The sequence below is a fragment of the Oncorhynchus kisutch genome, linkage group LG20, assembly GCF_002021735.2.
Source record: "Oncorhynchus kisutch isolate 150728-3 linkage group LG20, Okis_V2, whole genome shotgun sequence".
Taxonomy (NCBI): Eukaryota; Metazoa; Chordata; class Actinopteri; order Salmoniformes; family Salmonidae; genus Oncorhynchus; species Oncorhynchus kisutch.
The window spans coordinates 5855798-5878949 of record NC_034193.2 but is presented as its reverse complement, the minus strand read 5'-3'; the positions used below and the strand labels follow the sequence as shown (position 1 = coordinate 5878949).

Here is a 23152-nt window from a genome sequence, read left to right as displayed (position 1 = left end):
GACAGACCTTGATACTAGTCTACCACCCATCACCAATCCTCTCTACAGACAGACCCTGATACTAGTCTACCACCCATCACCAATCCTCTCTACAGACAGACCCTGATACTAGTCTACCACCCATCACCAATCCTCTCTACAGACAGACCCTGATACTATTCTACAGACAGACCCCAATACTATTCTACAGACAGACCCTGATACTAGTCTACCACCCATCACCAATCCTCTCTACAGACCGCCCCTGATACTAGTCTACCACCCATCACCAATCCTCTCTACAGACAGCCCCTGATACTAGTCTACCACCCATCACCAATCCTCTCTACAGACAGACCCTGATACTAGTCTACCACCCATCACCAATCCTCTCTACAGACAGCCCCTGATACTAGTCTACCACCCATCACCAATCCTCTCTACAGACAGCCCCTGATACTAGTCTACCACCCATCACCAATCCTCTCTACAGACAGACCCTGATACTAGTCTACCACCCATCATCAATCCTCTCTACAGACAGACCCTGATACTAGTCTACCACCCATCACCAATCCTCTCTACAGACAGACCCTGATACTAGTCTACCACCCATCATCAATCCTCTCTACAGACAGACCCTGATACTAGTCTACAGACAGACTGTAATACCCCCCCCCCCCCCCTCCTCCAGGGAAATCACTGGATGTGTTGATTTTCAGATGGGTTAGTGCAGGGTTGGAGAAATTAAATGTCCAAAACAACAGGTTTTTCTATCCAAAATGCATTAGCAAAATACCATACACACAAACACTTACACGGCAGAAACAGACCTGGGACCAGACTACAAGATATCAGCATCTAACAGCACAGATTATAGCTGGTAGTAGCAGCCTATGCTAACCAGCCAATCAGTCGGTCTCTGCCATCCCTGGTCTTACCGGTGCTTCAGTCTCGATGACGCTGTTCTCATTCCCCATGGTGGATCAGAGGGCTTCAGGGCAGGAAGGCAGGACTGTGGTGCCCAAACCAAAGCACTGTCACATCAGCTGGAGCTGGCTGAAACACAGCAACACAGCAGCACCTTCAAACCCGACCACAGATCACTAACAGATCACTACCTTCAGCCTGACAGATCATTCATTATGACCACAGATCATTACCTTCATTATGACCACAGATCACTAACAGATCACTACCTTCAGCCTGACAGATCACCAACGGATCACTACATTCAGCCTGACAGATCACTAACAGATCACTACCTTCATTATGACCACAGATCACTAACAGATCACTACCTTCATTATGACCGCAGCTCACTAACAGATCGCTACCTTCATTATGGCCACAGATCACTAAATGATCACTACATTCATTATGACCACAGATCACTAACAGATCACTACCTTCATTATGACCACAGATCACGAACAGGTCACTACCTTCATTATAACCACGGATCACTAACAGATCACTACCTTCGGCCTGACAGATCACTAACGGATCACTACCTTCATTATGACCACAGATCACTAACAGATCACTACCTTCATGATGACCATAGCTCACTAACAGATCACTAACAGATCACTACATTCATTATGACCACAGATCACTACCTTCATTATGACCACAGATCACTCCCTTCATTATGACCACAGATCACTACCTTCATTATGACCACAGATCACTACCTTCATTATGGCCACAGATCACTAACAGATCACTACATTCATTATGACCACAGATCACTACCTTCATTATGACCACAGATCACTAACAGATCACTACCTTCATTATGACCACAGATCACTACCTCCATTATGACCACAGATCACTAACAGATCACTACATTCATTATGACCACAGATCACTACATTCATTATGACCACAGATCACTACCTTCATTATGACCACAGATCACTCCCTTCATTATGACCACAGATCACTACCTTCATTATGACCACAGATTACTACCTTCATTATGGCCACAGATCACTAACAGATCACTACATTCATTATGACCACAGATCACTACCTTCATTATGACCACAGATCACTACCTTCATTATGACCACAGATCACTAACAGATCACTACCTTCATTATGACCACAGATCACTACCTCCATTATGACCACAGATCACTAACAGATCACTACATTCATTATGACCACAGATCACTACCTTCATTATGACCACAGATCACTCCCTTCATTATGACCACAGATCACTCCCTTCATTATGACCACAGATCACTACCTTCATTATGACCACAGATCACTACCTTCATTATGACCACAGATCACTAACAGATCACTACATTCATTATGACCACAGATCACTACCTTCATTATGACCACAAATCACTAACAGATCACTACCTTCATTATGACCACAGATCACTAACAGATCACTACCTTCATTATGATCACAGATCAGTACCTTCATTATGACCACAGATCACTAACTGATCACTACCTTCATTATGGCCACAGATCACTAACTGATCACTACCTTCATTATGACCACATAACACTACCTTCAGCCTGACCACAGATCACTAAGGGGTAACTGTAATCACTAATTAAGTCTATTGGCTGAAGGGTAGCAGTCATCTGTAATTAAGTCTATTGGCTGAAGGGTAGCAGTAATCTGTAATAAGGTCTATTGGCTGAAGGGTAGCAGTAATCTGTAATAAGGTCTATTGGCTGAAGGGTAGCAGTAATCTGTAATAAGGTCTATTGGCTGAAGGGTAGCAGTAATCTGTTATAAAGTCTATTGGCTAAACTCTCACACTGTCACCAGCACAGTAGCAGAATGAATAGGTCAATGGCAGTAGCAGAAGAGAGATGGAGAGATTGAAGGGACGCTGTGGTCTGTAGTCTGTAGTCTGTAGTCTGTGATCTGTAGTCTGTGGTCTGTGGTCTGTGGTTTGTGATCTGTAGTCTGTGGTCTGTGGCCTGTGATCTGTAGTCTGTAGTCTGTGGTCTGTGGTCTGTAGTCTGCGATCTGTGGTCTGTGATCTGTAGTCTGTGGTCTGTGGTCTGTAGTATGTGGTCTGTAGTCTATGATCTGTGGTCTGTGGTCTGTAGTCTGTGATCTGTGGTCTGTGGTCTGTAATCTGTGGTCTGTGATATGTAGTCTGTGGTCTGTGGTCTGTGATCTGTAGTCTGTGGTCTGTGGTCTGTGATCTGTAGTCTGTAGTCCACAGACCACAGGCCACGGTCTGTGATCTGTAGTCTGTGGTCTGTGGTCTATAGTCTGTAGTATGTGGTCTGTAGTCTATGATCTGTGGTCTGTGGTCTGTAGTCTGTGGTCTGTGATCTGTGGTCTGTAATATGTGGTCTGTGATATGTAGTCTGTGGTCTGTAGTCTATGGTCTGTGGTCTGTGATCTGTAGTCTGTAGTCCACAGACCACAGGCCACGGTCTGTAGTCTGTAGTCTGTGGTCTATAGTCTGTGGTCTGTAGTCTGTAGTCTGTAGTCTGTGGTCTGTAGTCTGTGGTCTGTAGTCTGTGGTCTGTAGTCTGTGGTCTTTACTCAACTTTGAGTATTACAACACCAGCGGATGGCCTGATCCCAGATCTGAAAATAACCATGGAGTTGACAGCCAAGACAGCACAAACATAGGGTGTCAGCTAGTCTAGCAGTTAAGAGTGTTGGGCCAGTAACTGAGCGGTCGCTGGTTCGAATCCCCGAACAGACTAGGTGAAAAATCTGTCAATGTGTCCTTGAGCAAAGCACTTAACCCTAATTGCCTCCTGTAAGTCATTCTGGATAAGTATCTGCTAAATGACTCAAATAAATCAGATCGGGAACGAGGAAAACCATTACTTCGACGCATTCTGACATCACAGTGGTGGCTATACTTCCTTGAACACTGAATCATCACTGTGGCCTGGTTTATACTGTAGTCTGGTTTATACTGTAGTCTGGTTTATACTGTGGACTGGTTTATACTGTAGTCTGGTTTATACTGTGGACTGGTTTATACTGTGGTCTGGTTTATACTGTAGTCTGGTTTATACTGTGATCTGGTTTATACTGTGGACTGGTTTATACTGTGATCTGGTTAAACTGTAGCCTGGTTTATACTGTAGTCTGGTTTATACTGTGGACTGGTTTATACTGTGGTCTGGTTTATACTGTGGTCTGGTTAAACTGTAGCCTGGTTTATACTGTGATCTGGTTTAACCAAAATGAATGTTATTGTCTGCTGTATACTGTATACTGTATACTGAATGAATGTTATTGTCTGCTGTATACTGTATACTGTATACTGTATGAATGTTATTGTCTGCTGTATACTGTATACTGTATACTGAATGAATGTTATTGTCTGCTGTATACTGTATACTGTATACTGTATGAATGTTATTGTCTGCTGTCTGCTGTATACTGTATACTGTCTGCTGTATACTGTATACTGTCTGCTGTATACTGTATACTGTCTGCTGTATACTAAATGAATGTTATTGTCTGCTGTATACTAAATGTTATTGCCTGGTTTAACCAGAATGAATGTTATTGTATGCTGTATACTGTATACTGAATGAATGTTGTTGTATACTGTATACTGTATACTGAATGAATGTTATTGTCTGCTGTATACTGTATACTGTCTGCTGTCTGCTGTATACTGTAATCTGTCTGCTGTATACTGTATACTGTATACTGTCTGCTGTATACTGTATACTGTATACTGTCTGCTGTATACTGTATACTGTCTGCTGTATACTGTATACTGTATACTGTATACTGTATACTGTCTGCTGTATACTGTATACTGTCTGCTGTCTGCTGTATACTGTATACTGTCTGCTGTATACTGTATACTGTATACTGTCTGCTGTATACTGTATACTGAATGAATGTTATTGTCTGCTATATACTGTATACTGTATACTGTCTGCTGTATACTATATACTGTATACTGTCTGCTGTATACTGTATACTGTATACTGTCTGCTGTATACTGTATACTGTCTGCTGTCTGCTGTATACTGTATACTGTCTGCTGTATACTGTATACTGTATACTGTCTGCTGTATACTGTATACTGTCTGCTGTATACTGTATACTGTATACTGTCTGCTGTATACTGTATACTGTATACTGTATACTGTCTGCTGTATACTGTATACTGTCTGCTGTCTGCTGTATACTGTATACTGTCTGCTGTATACTGTATACTGTATACTGTCTGCTGTATACTGTATACTGTCTGCTGTATACTGTATACTGTCTGCTGTATACTGTATACTGTCTGCTGTATACTGTCTGCTGTCTGCTGTATACTGTATACTGTCTGCTGTATACTGTATACTGTCTGCTGTATACTGTATACTGTCTGCTGTCTGCTGTATACTGTATACTGTCTGCTGTATACTGTATACTGTATACTGTCTGCTGTATACTGTATACTGTATACTGTCTGCTGTCTGCTGTATACTGTATACTGTCTGCTGTATACTAAATGAATGTTGTTGTATACTGTCTGCTGTATACTGTCTGCTGTATACTAAATGAATGTTGTTGTATACTGTCTGCTGTATACTGTCTGCTGTATACTAAATGAATGTTATTGTCTGCTGTATACTGTATACTGTCTGCTGTATACTGAATGAATGTTATTGTCTGCTGTCTGCTGTATACTGTATACTGTCTGCTGTATACTAAATGAATGTTGTTGCTCGGACAACATTCCTTACCTCCTTTAAATCTGCATCTTTCTTTTATGGCTACTGAGGTGCAGGTGCCTTCATTTGTCTTCATGTGGTTAATAGCATGTGTTTGTCATTGATACGTGTCCTGTCCTTGTAAGTTATTGATGATGCTGAGTGATAAATCAATTTCCCAAGTAGGGATCAATAAACTCTCTACTCTCCCCTGGTTTCACCTGCAGTTCAGTCTGGTTAAGCAGGCTATCGTCACTGGGATGCATTACGTCACGTTGAATAAATTCAACACCTGCCCGGTCACATTCTGCACCAATCGGCTAACCCTGTCCGGCAGTCACCTGACCTCATCCTCCCTCGGTGACTTCACTATTTTAGTGAGGTCATACCACCCACTTGTCGTACCATGACTCAAGTAACTTAAGGGGCGGGGGCAGGGGGGGGGCAGAACTGTATCTAACTGGAAACAGGTGGTACAACAAGGGGAAAGTCAATCTTCTGGTGTGTGTCTACAAAAACATGAACTATAAATTGTGTTAAGTCTATCTCAGAGTGGTTAGCGTGCGTGTGCGTATCAGTGGAGGCTCCTCAGGGGAGGACTATCATCAATGAATTTCATTTAAAAAAATTAAAATGGTAAAGTTCCGGAGGACGTCCTCGAACCTATCAGAGCTCTTGCAGCATGAACTGACATGTCGTTCCCACCAATCAAAGGATCGGATCGTGAATCTAGTACTGAAAGCAGAAGCTACAGCTAGCTAGCGCTGCAGTGCATGAAATGAGTAGCTGACTCATAGGTAGAAAGACAACGGAAATGAAGGAGAAGAAAGAAAGAGAGAGAGAGAAATACGCCTACGGAAAGTAGTCAGACCCCTTTACTTTTTCCCACATTTTTTTTTATGTTACAGCCTTATTCTAAAATGGATATAACAACAAATAATCCTCAGCAATCCACACACAATACCCTATAATGACATCACAATACCCCATAATGACATCACAATACCCCATAATGACATCACAATACCCCATAATGACATCACAATATCCCATAATGACATCACAATACCCCATAATGACAAAGCAAAAACCAGGTTTTTAGAAATGTTTGCAAATTTATTACAAATAAAAAACAGAAATACCTTATTTACATAAGTATTCAAACCCTTTGCTATGAAATTCGAAAGTGAGCTCAGGTGCATCCTGTTTCCCATTTATCATCCTTGAGATGTTTCTACAACTTGATTGGAGTCCACCTGTGGTAAATTCAATTGATTGGACATGATTTGAAAAGGCACACACCTTTCTATATAAGGTCCCACAGTTGACAGAGCAAATACCAAACAATGAGGTCGAAGGAATTGTCTGTAGAGCTCCGAGACTGGATTGTATCGATGCGCAGATCTAGGGAAGGGTACCAAAACATTTCTACAGCATTGAAGGTTCCCAAGAACACAGTGGCCTCCATCATTCTTAAATGGAACAAGTTTAGAACCACCTAGACTCTTCCTAGAGCTGGCCGCCTGGCCAAACTGACCAATCAGGGGAGAAGAGCCTTGATCAAGGAGGTGACCAAGAACCCGATGGTCACTCTGACAGAGCTCCAGAGTTCCTCTTTGGAGATGGGAGAACCTTTTTTCCAGAAGGACAACCATCTCTGCAGCACTCCACCAATCAGGTCTTTATGGTAGAGTGGACAGACCTACGCCACTCCTCAGTAAAAGGCACATGACAGCCCTCTTGGAGTTTGCCAAAAGGCACCTAATGAAAAAAATATTTTCTGGTCTGATGAAACGAAGATTGAACTCTTTGGCCTGAATACCAAGCGTCACCTCTGGAGGAAACCTGGCTCCATCCCGATGGTGAAGCACGGTGGTGGCAGCATCATGCTGTGGGGATGTTTTTCAGCGGCAGGGACTGGGAGTCTAGTCAGGATGGAGGGAAAGAAGAACAGACCAAAGTAAAGAGAAATCCTTGATGAAAACCTGCTCCAGAGCACTCAGGACCTCAGACTGGGGTGAAGGTTCACCTTCCAACAGGACCACGACCCTAAGCACACCTCCAAGACAACGCAGGAGTCTTGGAATGTCCTTGAGTGGCCCAGCCAGAGCCTGAACATGAACCCAATCGAACATCTCTGGAGAGACCTGAAAATAGCTGTGCAGCGATGCTCCCCATTCAACCTGACAGAACTTGAGAGGATCTGCAGAGAAGAATGAGAGAAACTCCCCAAATACAGGTGTGCCAAGCTTGTAGCGTCATCCCCAAGAAGACTCAAGGCTGTAATCACTGCCAATGGTACTTCAACAAAGTACTGAGTAAAGGGTCTGAATACTTACGCAAATATAATATTTCATTTTTTTATTTTTATTAGCAAAAATGTCTAAAAACTTGTTTTTGCGTAGTCATTATGGGGTATTGTGTGTAGATTGACGAGTGGGGGGGGAAAAAAACGATTTAATCAATTTTAGAAATAAGGCTGGAACATAACAAAAGGTGGAAAAAGTCAAGGGGTCTGAATACTTTCCGAAGGCACCGTACAGAGAGAGAGATTTCCCTTTCAGTTTCACTTACTGAGCTAGCAAATGCAGCTAGCTAATTTAGCCTACTGACACACCCTGCTCAAACAGAGGGAGAGAAACTCGCGTTTGCAACCGTTGGACTAATGATTATAACCTAGGTCAGCTAGATGCAGGTAAGACTAGACTAATGACTACACCCTAGGTCAGCTAGATGCAGGTAAGACTAGACTAATGACTACACCCTAGGTCAGCTAGATGCAGGTAAGACTAGACTAATGACTACACCCTAGGTCAGCTAGATGCAGGTAAGACTAGACTAATGACTACACCCTAGGTCAGCTAGATGCAGGTAAGACTAGACTAATGACTACACCCTAGGTCAGCTAGATGCAGGCAAGACTAGACTAATGACTACATCCTAGATCAGCTAGATGCAGGTAAGAGGTGATACTGTTGGACTAATGATTATACCCTAGATCAGCTAGATGCAGGTAAGAGGTGATACTGTTGGACTAATGATTATACCCTAGGTCAGCTAGATGCAGGTAAGAGGTGATACTGTTGGACTAATGATTATACCCTAGATCAGCTAGATGCAGGTAAGAGGTGATACTGTTGGACTAATGATTACACCCTAGGTCAGCTAGATGCAGGCAAGAGATGATACTGTTGGACTAATGATTACACCCTAGATCAGCTAGATACAGGTAAGACTAGACTAATGACTACACCCTAGGTCAGCTAGATGCAGGTAAGACTAGAATAATGATTACACCCTAGATCAGCTAGATGCAGGTAAGAGGTGATACTGTTGGACTAATGACTACACCCTAGATCAGCTAGATGCAGGTAAGAGGTGATACTGTTGGACTAATGATTATACCCTAGATCAGCTAGATGCAGGTAAGACTAGACTAATGACTACATCCTAGATCAGCTAGATGCAGGTAAGAGGTGATACTGTTGGACTAATGACTACACCCTAGATCAGCTAGATGCAGGCAAGAGGTGATACTGTTGGACCAATGATTATACCCTAGATCAGCTAGATGCAGGTAAGAGGTGATACTGTTGGACTAATGATTATACCCTAGATCAGCTAGATGCAGGTAAGAGGTGATACTGTTGGACTAATGATTATACCCTAGATCAGCTAGATGCAGGCAAGAGGTGATACTGTTGGACTAATGATCACACCCTAGATCAGCTAGATGCAGGTAAGAGGTGATACCGTTGGCCTAATGATTACACCCTAGATCAGCTAGATGCAGGCAAGAGGTGATACTGTTGGACTAATGATTATACCCTAGATCAGCTAGATACAGGTAAGACTAGACTAATGATTACACCCTAGGTCAGCTAGATGCAGGTAAGACTAGAATAATGATTACACCCTAGATCAGCTAGATGCAGGTAAGAGGTGATACTGTTGGACTAATGATTATACCCTAGATCAGCTAGATGCAGGTAAGAGGTGATACTGTTGGACTAATGATTATACCCTAGATCAGCTAGATGCAGGTAAGACTGGACTAATGATTATACCCTAGATCAGCTAGATGCAGGCAAGAGTGTGCAAGGCGGTATTGAATGTGTCACTCTGTCCATCTGTCGCTGATTTTGACCTCAAATTTTTCTCTCAACCTGTGTGCACCTACGTTGTAAACGTTCATTGATAGGTTGTAGCAACGTCATGATGAGTAAAGGAAAATTAGAGTATCATGTAGTAGCCTAAACCTATCGATGTTACATTGAACTGGGTGAATGGAATATGAATGACAGTCATCCAATATGCTGTAACATAAGACCATGCTCATGACAAAAGAACACTGTCCTCCCTCATCTTAAACGTGCACCAACCTCCACCAGTGAGTATGTGACTGTGGTAGACTGAGAACAGTGCCCCAAATCTGAAGCTTTGTAATCCTATGGGGTAAACCTCTCGGGGGTAGGTGACAGCCTGTCTGTGAACATCCAGCTGTCTGTCTGCCTTGGGGACAAATAGAGAGCAGCAGGGAGGCGGTCATATGCTAACCATGTGTACGTGACCAATAAAATTGGATTCAATTGGATTAATCCCAGCTCCAACAATCAGCTACAATCATCAGATTAATACCAGCATCAACAACTAGCTCCTATCATCAGATTAATACCAGCATCAACAACCAGCTCCAATCATCAGATTAATACCAGCATCAACAACTAGCTCCAATCATCAGATTAATACCAGCATCAACAACCAGCTCCAATCATCAGATTAATACCAGCATCAACAAATAGCTCCTATCATCAGATTAATACCAGTATCAACAACCAGCTCCAATCGTCCACCTACAAAACAAATCCTGACAGATACACATGATAAGATTCCCTGCCAACTGCTCATGACTGACAACATTTTGAGGATATTCACAATCATGTAAACACACCATGTCAATAGATAACAAAGTCAAAAGACCATTAGAAAGAACCATCTCTCACCAAAGGCTACATGCCAGTCCTTTCTACCAGTAAACACTTCCTACTGTCAGGACATACAGTCCTTTCTACCAGTAAACACTTCCTACTGCCAGGACATACAGTCCTTTCTACCAGTAAACACTTCCTACTGCCAGGACATACAGTCCTTTCTACCTGTAAACACTTCCTACTGCCAGGACATACAGTCCTTTCTACCGGTAAACACTTCCTACTGCCAGGACATACAGTCCTTTCTACCGGTAAACACTTCCTACTGTCAGGACATACAGTCCTTTCTACCAGTAAACACTTCCTACTGTCAGGACATACAGTCCTTTCTACCAGTAAACACTTCCTACTGTCAGGACATACAGTCCTTTCTACCAGTAAACACTTCCTACTGTCAGGACATACAGTCCTTTCTACCAGTAAACACTTCCTACTGCCAGGGCATACAGTCCTTTCTACCGGTAAACACTTCCTACTATCAGGACATACAGTCCTTTCTACCAGTAAACACTTCCTACTGCCAGGACATACAGTCCTTTCTACCAGTAAACACTTCCTACTGCCAGGACATACAGTCCTTTCTACCTGTAAACACTTCCTACTGCCAGGGCATACAGTCCTTTCTACCAGTAAACACGTCCTACTGCCAGGACATACAGTCCTTTCTACCGGTAAACACTTCCTACTGTCAGGACATACAGTCCTTTCTACCAGTAAACACTTCCTACTGCCAGGACATACAGTCCTTTCTACCAGTAAACACTTCCTACTGCCAGGACATACAGTCCTTTTTACCGGTAAACACTTCCTACTGTCAGGACATACAGTCCTTTCTACCTGTAAACACTTCCTACTGCCAGGACATACAGTCCTTTCCAACGGTAAACACCTCCTACTGCCAGGACATGCAGTCCTTTCCAACGGTAAACACTTCCTACTGCCAGGACATACAGTCCTTTCTACCAGTAAACACTTCCTACTGCCAGGATATACAGTCCTTTCTACCAGTAAACACTTCCTACTGCCAGGACATGCAGTCCTTTCTACCAGTAAACACTTCCTACTGCCAGGGCATACAGTCCTTTCTACCTGTAAACACTTCCTACTGCCAGGACATACAGTCCTTTCTACCAGTATACACTTCCTACTGCCAGGACATGCAGTCCTTTCTACCAGTAAACACTTCCTACTGCCAGGACATACAGTCCTTTCTACCAGTAAACACTTCCTACTGCCAGGACATACAGTTCTTTCTACCAGTAAACACTTCCTACTGCCAGGACATACAGTCCTTTCTACCAGTATACGCTTCCTGCTGTCAGGACATACAGTCCTTTCTACCAGTAAACACTTCCTACTGCCAGGACATACAGTCCTTTCTACCAGTAAGCACTTCCTTCTGCCAGGACATACAGTCCTTTCTACCGGTAAACACTTCCTACTGCCAGGACATACAGTCCTTTCTACCAGTAAACACTTCCTACTGCCAGGACATACAGTCCTTTCTACCATTAAACACTTCCTACTGCCAGGACATGCAGTCCTTTCTACCAGTAAACACTTCCTACTTCCAGGACATACAGTCCTTTCTACCAGTAAACACTTCCTACTGCCAATACATACAGTCCTTTCTACCAGTAAACACTTCCTACTGTCAGGACATACAGTCCTTTCTACCAGTAAACACTTCCTACTGCCAGGACATGCAGTCCTTTCTACCAGTAAACACTTCCTACTGCCAGGACATACAGTCCTTTCTACCAGTAAACACTTCCTTCTGCCAGGACATACAGTCCTTTCTACCGGTAAACACTTCCTACTGCCAGGACATACAGTCCTTTCTACCAGTAAACACTTCCTACTGCCAGGACATACAGTCCTTTCTACCGGTAAACACTTCCTACTGCCAGGACATGCAGTCCTTTCTACCGGTAAACACTTCCTACTGCCAGGACATACAGTCCTTTCTACCAGTAAACACTTCCTACTGTCAGGACATACAGTCCTTTCTACCAGTAAACACTTCCTACTGCCAGGACATACAGTCCTTTCTACCAGTAAACACTTCCTACTGCCAGGACATACAGTCCTTTCTACCAGTAAACACTTCCTACTGCCAGGACATACAGTCCTTTCTACCAGTAAACACTTCCTACTGCCAGGACATACAGTCCTTTCTACCAGTAAACACTTCCTACTGTCAGGACATGCAGTCCTTTCTACCGGTAAACACTTCCTACTGCCAGGACATACAGTCCTTTCTACCGGTAAACACTTCCTACTGTCAGGACATGCAGTCCTTTCTACCGGTAAACACTTCCTACTGCCAGGACATACAGTCCTTTCTACCAGTAAACACTTCCTACTGCCAGGACATACAGTCCTTTCTACCGGTAAACACTTCCTACTGCCAGGACATGCAGTCCTTTCTACCGGTAAACACTTCCTACTGCCAGGACATACAGTCCTTTCTACCAGTAAACACTTCCTACTGCCAGGACATACAGTCCTTTCTACCGGTAAACACTTCCTACTGCCAGGGCATACAGTCCTTTCTACCAGTAAACACTTCCTACTGCCAGGACATACAGTCCTTTCTACCAGTAAACACTTCCTACTGCCAGGACATGCAGTCCTTTCTACCAGTAAACACTTCCTACTGCCAGGACATACAGTCCTTTCTACCAGTAAACACTTCCTACTGCCAGGACATACAGTCCTTTCTACCAGTAAACACTTCCTAGCAGTGTGGGTCAGTGTGGGTCTCAGTGTGGGTCTCCATGTTCTCATGTGACCGTAGAGAAGGAGACCAGATCTGGGTTCAAATACTCCTTGAAGTCATTTCAAGTACTGTATGTAACTGTGATTAATGTAGCTTGCCTGGTGTAATGAAACCAATAGAAATGCCAACTCTGGTCACATGGCACATTAGCCAGACTAAAGCAAACGCTCAAGGTATGTGAAATAATTGGATTAGTATTTAACCCAGGTTTGAAGAGGACTGGTGTGGTGTAAAGGTTAGTCAGAAAGAACTGACCTGAATATGAAACTGTTTATAAATAGATATGTATCCTGATCTGTCATCTCTACCCTGCAACCAGGCTGCTTCTCTGTCACAACATCACTGTTTATGCCCTCCTGCAGACCCTGACCTGTCATGTGTTTGCATTCTATTTTCTAATAAACCCTTCTCCTACTTCCTAATTCATTGCTTGTGTTGTGAGATCTGTCCTTTCCCTATGCTTGACTGATGCAGTATCATTGACCCAGGAGGAGGATTGTCCCATTCATTATAGTACTCTATGTTTACTATCTTTAAATCATGTTATGTGGTCTGGCTGGCCATGCTCCTGTTGGGCCAGCCTCTCCTGTTGGGCCAGGCTCTCTGACTCTGCAGGCCACGCTCCTGTTGGGCCAGCCTCTCTGACTCTGCAGGCCACGCTCCTGTTGGACCAGCCTCTCTGACTCTGCAGGCCACTCTCCTGTTGGACCAGCCTCTCCTGTTTGGCCAGCCTCTCTGACTCTGCAGGCCACGCTCCTGTTGGACCAGCCTCTCCTGTTGGGCCAGCCTCTCCTGTTGGGCCAGCCTCTCTTGTTGGGCCAGCCTTTCCTATTGGGCCAACATTTCCTGTTGGGCCAGCCTCTCCTGTTGGACCAGCCTCTCCTGTTGGGCCAGCCTCTCCTGTTGGGCCATCCTTTCCTATTGGGCCAGCCTTTCCTATTGGGCCAGCCTCTCCTATTGGGGCAGCCTTTCCTGTTGGGCCAGCATTTCCTGTTGGGCCAGCGTCTCCTATTGGGCCAACCTCTCCTGTTGAGCCAACCTCTCTGACTCTGCAACACTATGTGTGTGAATGCAGGGTAATTTCACCCTCTCTCTTGTTTGCGTATTTGTGTGTGTGTGTGCGCGCATGTAGTTATAACTGTGTGTCCGTGTGTGTGTAGTTATGTGTCTGTGTCTATGTGTGTGTGTAGTTATGAGTGTGTGTATCTGTGTCCGTGTGTGTGTGTAGTTATGAGTGTGTGTATCTGGGTCCGTGTGTGTGTGGTTATGAGTGTGTGTATCTGGGTCCGTGTGTGTGTGTGGTTATGAGTGTGTGTATCTGTGTCCGTGTGTGTGTGTAGTTATGAGTGTGTGTGTGTCCGTGTGTGTGGTTATGAGTGTGTGTATCTGTGTCCGTGTGTGTGTGTGGTTATGAGTGTGTGTATTTGTGTCCGTGTGTGTGTGTAGTTATGAGTGTGTGTCCGTCCGTGTGTGTGGTTATGAGTGTGTGTATCTGTGTCCGTGTGTGTGTGTGGTTATGAGTGTGTGTATTTGTGTCCGTGTGTGTGTGTAGTTATGAGTGTGTGTCCGTCCGTGTGTGTGGTTATGAGTGTGTGTATCTGTGTCCGTGTGTGTGTGTGGTTATGAGTGTGTGTATCTGTGTCCGTGTGTGTGGTTATGAGTGTTAAAAGTGTTGAGGTTTGTTTGGACGGCGCGGAATGATCTCTAGCACAAATCATATGATAAAACTCTGTGTGCTGCCAAGACTTTCTGTCACCTCATCAAGGGCCTGTCCATCATTCACTACAGTCCATCTTCAAGTCCCAGGTTTCTGGTGACAACCAAGCACAGTATCCCTCGCTACTTAGGAATGATCATGCATAATGATTCTTCCAAGTGTGCACTTTTTTGGCCAATTCTAATGCTTGGTGGCCCATTTTGATTTGATTTGATTTATTTAACCTTTATTTAACCAGGCAGTTAAGAACATATTTCTATTTTCAATGATGGCCTAGGAACAGTGGGTTAACTGCCTGTTCAGGGGCAGAGTGACAGATTTTTACCTTGTCAACTCGATCTAGCAACCTTTCAGATACTTTATTTATTTTTATTTTTTGATTTCACCTTTATTTAACCAGGTAGGCTAGTTGAGAACACCTTTATTTAACCAGGGAGGCTAGTTGAGAACACCTTTAATTAACCAGGTAGGCTAGTTGAGAACACCTTTATTTAACCAGGTAGGCTAGTTGAGAACACCTTTATTTAACCAGGGAGGCTAGTTGAGAACACCTTTATTTAACCAGGGAGGCTAGTTGAGAACACCTTTATTTAACCAGGTAGGCTAGTTGAGAACACCTTTATTTAACCAGGTAGGCTAGTTGAGAACACCTTTATTTAACCAGGTAGGCTAGTTGAGAACACCTTTATTTAACCAGGGAGGCTAGTTGAGAACACCTTTATTTAACCAGGTAGGCTAGTTGAGAACACCTTTATTTAACCAGGTAGGCTAGTTGAGAACACCTTTATTTAACCAGGGAGGCTAGTTGAGAACACCTTTATTTAACCAGGGAGGCTAGTTGAGAACACCTTTATTTAACCAGGTAGGCTAGTTGAGAACACCTTTATTTAACCAGGTAGGCTAGTTGAGAACACCTTTATTTAACCAGGTAGGCTAGTTGAGAACACCTTTATTTAACCAGGGAGGCTAGTTGAGAACACCTTTATTTAACCAGGTAGGCTAGTTGAGAACACCTTTATTTAACCAGGTAGGCTAGTTGAGAACACCTTTATTTAACCAGGTAGGCTAGTTGAGAACACCTTTATTTAACCAGGTAGGCTAGTTGAGAACACCTTTATTTAACCAGGGAGGCTAGTTGAGAACACCTTTATTTAACCAGGTAGGCTAGTTGAGAACACCTTTATTTAACCAGGTAGGCTAGTTGAGAACACCTTTATTTAACCAGGTAGGCCAGTTGAGAACACCTTTATTTAACCAGGTAGGCTAGTTGAGAACACCTTTATTTAACCAGGTAGGCCAGTTGAGAACACCTTTATTTAACCAGGGAGGCTAGTTGAGAACACCTTTATTTAACCAGGTAGGCTAGTTGAGAACACCTTTATTTAACCAGGTAGGCTAGTTGAGAACACCTTTATTTAACCAGGTAGGCTAGTTGAGAACACCTTTATTTAACCAGGTAGGCTAGTTGAGAACACCTTTATTTAACCAGGTAGGCTAGTTGAGAACACCTTTATTTAACCAGGTAGGCTAGTTGAGAACACCTTTATTTAACCAGGTAGGCTAGTTGAGAACACCTTTATTTAACCAGGTAGGCTAGATGAGAACACCTTTATTTAACCAGGTAGGCTAGTTGAGAACACCTTTATTTAACCAGGTAGGCTAGTTGAGAACACCTTTATTTAACCAGGTAGGCTAGTTGAGAACACCTTTATTTAACCAGGTAGGCTAGTTGAGAACACCTTTATTTAACCAGGTAGGCTAGTTGAGAACACCTTTATTTAACCAGGTAGGCTAGTTGAGAACACCTTTATTTAACCAGGTAGGCTAGTTGAGAACACCTTTATTTAACCAGGTAGGCTAGTTGAGAACACCTTTATTTAACCAGGTAGGCTAGTTGAGAACACCTTTATTTAACCAGGTAGGCTAGTTGAGAACACCTTTATTTAACCAGGTAGGCTAGTTGAGAACACCTTTATTTAACCAGGTAGGCTAGTTGAGAACACCTTTATTTAACCAGGTAGGCTAGTTGAGAACACCTTTATTTAACCAGGTAGGCTAGTTGAGAACACCTTTATTTAACCAGGTAGGCTAGTTGAGAACACCTTTATTTAACCAGGTAGGCTAGTTGAGAACACCTTTATTTAACCAGGTAGGCTAGTTGAGAACACCTTTATTTAACCAGGTAGGCTAGTTGAGAACACCTTTATTTAACCAGGTAGGCTAGTTGAGAACACCTTTATTTAACCAGGTAGGCTAGTTGAGAACACCTTTATTTAACCAGGTAGGCTAGTTGAGAACACCTTTATTTAACCAGGTAGGCTAGTTGAGAACACCTTTATTTAACCAGGTAGGCTAGTTGAGAACACCTTTATTTAACCAGGTAGGCTAGTTGAGAACACCTTTATTTAACCAGGTAGGCTAGTTGAGAACACCTTTATTTAACCAGGTAGGCTAGTTGAGAACACCTTTATTTAACCAGGTAGGCTAGTTGAGAACACCTTTATTTAACCAGGTAGGCTAGTTGAGAACACCTTTATTTAACCAGGTAGGCTAGTTGAGAACACCTTTATTTAACCAGGTAGGCTAGTTGAGAACACCTTTATTTAACCAGGTAGTCTAGTTGAGAACACCTTTATTTAACCAGGTAGGCTAGTTGAGAACACCTTTATTTAACCAGGTAGGCTAGTTGAGAACACCTTTATTTAACCAGGTAGGCTAGTAGAGAACACCTTTATTTAACCAGGTAGGCTAGTTGAGAACACCTGTATTTAACCAGATAGGCTAGTTGAGAACACCTGTATTTAACCAGATAGGCTAGTTGAGAACACCTGTATTTAACCAGATAGGCTAGTTGAGAACACCTTTATTTAACCAGGTAGGCTAGTTGAGAACACCTTTATTTAACCAGGTAGGCTAGTTGAGAACACCTTTATTTAACCAGGTAGGCTAGTTGAGAACACCTTTATTTAACCAGGTAGGCTAGTTGAGAACACCTTTATTTAACCAGGTAGGCTAGTTGAGAACACCTTTATTTAACCAGGTAGGCTAGTTGAGAACACCTTTATTTAACCAGGTAGGCTAGTTGAGAACACCTTTATTTAACCAGGTAGGCTAGTTGAGAACACCTTTATTTAACCAGGTAGGCTAGTAGAGAACACCTTTATTTAACCAGGTAGGCTAGTTGAGAACACCTTTATTTAACCAGGTAGGCTAGTTGAGAACACCTTTATTTAACCAGGTAGGCTAGTTGAGAACACCTTTATTTAACCAGGTAGGCTAGTTGAGAACACCTTTATTTAACCAGGTAGGCTAGTTGAGAACACCTTTATTTAACCAGGTAGGCTAGTTGAGAACACCTTTATTTAACCAGGTAGGCTAGTTGAGAACACCTTTATTTAACCAGGTAGGCTAGTTGAGAACACCTTTATTTAACCAGGTAGGCTAGTTGAGAACACCTTTATTTAACCAGGTAGGCTAGTTGAGATGAGAACACCTTTATTTAACCAGGTAGGCTAGTTGAGAACACCTTTATTTAACCAGGTAGGCTAGTTGAGAACACCTTTATTTAACCAGGTAGGCTAGTTGAGAACACCTTTATTTAACCAGGTAGGCTAGTTGAGAACACCTTTATTTAACCAGGTAGGCTAGTTGAGAACACCTTTATTTAACCAGGGTAGGCTAGTTGAGAACACCTTTATTTAACCAGGTAGGCTAGTTGAGAACACCTGTATTTAACCAGGTAGGCTAGTTGAGAACACCTGTATTTAACCAGGTAGGCTAGTTGAGAACACCTGTATTTAACCAGGTAGGCTAGTTGAGAACACCTGTATTTAACCAGGTAGGCTAGTTGAGAACACCTTTATTTAAACCAGGTAGGCTAGTTGAGAACACCTTTATTTAACCAGGTAGGCTAGTTGAGAACACCTGTATTTAACCAGGTAGGCTAGTTGAGAACACCTGTATTTAACCAGGTAGGCTAGTTGAGAACACCTTTATTTAACCAGGTAGGCTAGTTGAGAACACCTGTATTTAACCAGGTAGGCTAGTTGAGAACACCTGTATTTAACCAGGTAGGCTAGTTGAGAACACCTTTATTTAACCAGGTAGGCTAGTTGAGAACACCTTTATTTAACCAGGTAGGCTAGTTGAGAACACCTTTATTTAACCAGGTAGGCTAGTTGAGAACACCTTATTTAACCAGGTAGGCTAGTTGAGAACACCTTTATTTAACCAGGTAGGCTAGTTGAGAACACCTTTATTTAACCAGGTAGGCTAGTTGAGAACACCTTTATTTAACCAGGTAGGCTAGTTGAGAACACCTTTATTTAACCAGGTAGGCTAGTTGAGAACACCTTTATTTAACCAGGTAGGCTAGTTGAGAACACCTTTATTTAACCAGGTAGGCTAGTTGAGAACACCTTTATTTAACCAGGTAGGCTAGTTGAGAACACCTTTATTTAACCAGGTAGGCTAGTTGAGAACACCTTTATTTAACCAGGTAGGCTAGTTGAGAACACCTTTATTTAACCAGGTAGGCTAGTTGAGAACACCTTTATTTAACCAGGTAGGCTAGTTGAGAACACCTTTATTTAACCAGGTAGGCTAGTTGAGAACACCTTTATTTAACCAGGTAGGCTAGTTGAGAACACCTTTATTTAACCAGGTAGGCTAGTTGAGAACACCTTTATTAACCAGGTAGGCTAGTTGAGAACACCTTTATTTAACCAGGTAGGCTAGTTGAGAACACCTTTATTTAACCAGGTAGGCTAGTTGAGAACACCTTTATTTAACCAGGTAGGCTAGTTGAGAACACCTTTATTTAACCAGGTAGGCTAGTTGAGAACACCTTTATTTAACCAGGTAGGCTAGTTGAGAACACCTTTATTTAACCAGGTAGGCTAGTTGAGAACACCTTTATTTAACCAGGTAGGCTAGTTGAGAACACCTTTATTTAACCAGGTAGGCTAGTTGAGAACACCTTTATTTAACCAGGTAGGCTAGTTGAGAACACCTTTATTTAACCAGGTAGGCTAGTTGAGAACACCTTTATTTAACCAGGTAGGCTAGTTGAGAACACCTTTATTTAACCAGGTAGGCTAGTTGAGAACACCTTTATTTAACCAGGTAGGCTAGTTGAGAACACCTTTATTTAACCAGGTAGGCTAGTAGAGAACACCTTTATTTAACCAGGTAGGCTAGTTGAGAACACCTTTATTTAACCAGATAGGCTAGTTGAGAACACCTTTATTTAACCAGGTAGGCTAGTTGAGAACACCTTTATTTAACCAGAGTAGGCTAGTTGAGAACACCTTTATTTAACCAGGTAGGCTAGTTGAGAACACCTTTATTTAACCAGGTAGGCTAGTTGAGAACACCTTTATTTAACCAGGTAGGCTAGTTGAGAACACCTTTATTTAACCAGGTAGGCTAGTTGAGAACACCTTTATTTAACCAGGTAGGCTAGTTGAGAACACCTTTATTTAACCAGGTAGGCTAGTTGAGAACACCTTTATTTAACCAGGTAGGCTAGTTGAGAACACCTTTATTTAACCAGGTAGGCTAGTTGAGAACACCTTTATTTAACCAGGTAGGCTAGTTGAGAACACCTTTATTTAACCAGGTAGGCTAGTTGAGAACACCTTTATTTAACCAGGTAGGCTAGTTGAGAACACCTTTATTTAACCAGGTAGGCTAGTTGAGAACACCTTTATTTAACCAGGTAGGCTAGTTGAGAACACCTTTATTAACCAGGTAGGCTAGTTGAGAACACCTTTATTTAACCAGGTAGGCTAGTTGAGAACACCTTTATTTAACCAGGTAGGCTAGTTGAGAACACCTTTATTTAACCAGGTAGGCTAGTTGAGAACACCTTTATTTAACCAGGTAGGCTAGTTGAGAACACCTTTATTTAACCAGGTAGGCTAGTTGAGAACACCTTTATTTAACCAGGTAGGCTAGTTGAGAACACCTTTATTTAACCAGGTAGGCTAGTTGAGAACACCTTTATTAACCAGGTAGGCTAGTTGAGAACACCTTTATTTAACCAGGTAGGCTAGTTGAGAACACCTTTATTTAACCAGGTAGGCCTAGTTGAGAACACCTTTATTTAACCAGGTAGGCTAGTTGAGAACACCTTTATTTAACCAGGTAGGCTAGTTGAGAACACCTTTATTTAACCAGGTAGGCTAGTTGAGAACACCTTTATTTAACCAGGTAGGCTAGTTGAGAACACCTTTATTTAACCAGGTAGGCTAGTTGAGAACACCTTTATTTAACCAGGTAGGCTAGTTGAGAACACCTTTATTTAACCAGGTAGGCTAGTTGAGAACACCTTTATTTAACCAGGTAGGCTAGTTGAGAACACCTTTATTTAACCAGGTAGGCTAGTTGAGAACACCTTTATTTAACCAGGTAGGCTAGTTGAGAACACCTTTATTTAACCAGGTAGGCTAGTTGAGAACACCTTTATTTAACCAGGTAGGCTAGTTGAGAACACCTTTATTTAACCAGGTAGGCTAGTTGAGAACACCTGTATTTAACCAGGTAGGCTAGTTGAGAACACCTGTATTTAACCAGGTAGGCTAGTTGAGAACACCTGTATTTAACCAGGTAGGCTAGTTGAGAACACCTGTATTTAACCAGGTAGGCTAGTTGAGAACACCTTTATTTAACCAGGTAGGCTAGTTGAGAACACCTTTATTTAACCAGGTAGGCTAGTTGAGAACACCTGTATTTAACCAGGTAGGCTAGTTGAGAACACCTTTATTTAACCAGGTAGGCTAGTTGAGAACACCTTTATTTAACCAGGTAGGCTAGTTGAGAACACCTGTATTTAACCAGGTAGGCTAGTTGAGAACACCTTTATTTAACCAGGTAGGCTAGTTGAGAACACCTTTATTTAACCAGGTAGGCTAGTTGAGAACACCTTTATTTAACCAGGTAGGCTAGTTGAGAACACCTTTATTTAACCAGGTAGGCTAGTTGAGAACACCTTTATTTAACCAGGTAGGCTAGTTGAGAACACCTTTATTTAACCAGGTAGGCTAGTTGAGAACACCTTTATTTAACCAGGTAGGCTAGTTGAGAACACCTTTATTTAACCAGGTAGGCTAGTTGAGAACACCTTTATTTAACCAGGTAGGCTAGTTGAGAACACCTTTATTTAACCAGGTAGGCTAGTTGAGAACACCTTTATTTAACCAGGTAGGCTAGTTGAGAACACCTTTATTTAACCAGGTAGGCTAGTTGAGAACACCTTTATTTAACCAGGTAGGCTAGTTGAGAACACCTTTATTTAACCAGGTAGGCTAGTTGAGAACACCTTTATTTAACCAGGTAGGCTAGTTGAGAACACCTTTATTTAACCAGGTAGGCTAGTTGAGAACACCTTTATTTAACCAGGTAGGCTAGTTGAGAACACCTTTATTTAACCAGGTAGGCTAGTAGAGAACACCTTTATTTAACCAGGTAGGCTAGTTGAGAACACCTTTATTTAACCAGGTAGGCTAGTTGAGAACACCTTTATTTAACCAGGTAGGCTAGTTGAGAACACCTTTATTTAACCAGGTAGGCTAGTTGAGAACACCTTTATTTAACCAGGTAGGCTAGTTGAGAACACCTTTATTTAACCAGGTAGGCTAGTTGAGAACACCTTTATTTAACCAGGTAGGCTAGTTGAGAACACCTTTATTTAACCAGGTAGGCTAGTTGAGAACACCTTTATTTAACCAGGTAGGCTAGTTGAGAACACCTTTATTTAACCAGGTAGGCTAGTTGAGAACAAGTTCTCATTTGCAACTGCGACCTGGCCAAGATAAAGCATAGCAGTGTGAGCAGACAACAAAGAGTTACACATGGAGTAAACAATTAACAAGTCAATAACACAGTAGAAACCAAAGGGGGAGTCTATATACAATGTGTGCAAAAGGCATGAGGAGGTAGGCAAATAATTACAATTTTGCAGATTAACACTGGAGTGATGAATGATCAGATGGTCATGTA

At 42.4% G+C, this 23152-nt stretch overlaps 1 protein-coding gene across 1 annotated transcript in view; it reads right to left on the bottom strand.

Moving 5' to 3' along the window:
* LOC109880593 (dentin sialophosphoprotein-like) overlaps positions 1-1035 on the bottom strand; it is a 42355-nt gene extending 41320 nt beyond the window's left edge. The window contains exon 1 of the mRNA XM_031799983.1: positions 921-1035. Coding sequence (XP_031655843.1) covers positions 921-959 — 39 coding nt within the window. The 5' untranslated portion in view covers positions 960-1035. The remainder of the gene's footprint in view (positions 1-920) is intronic.
* Positions 1036-23152: the final 22117 nt, after the last annotated feature.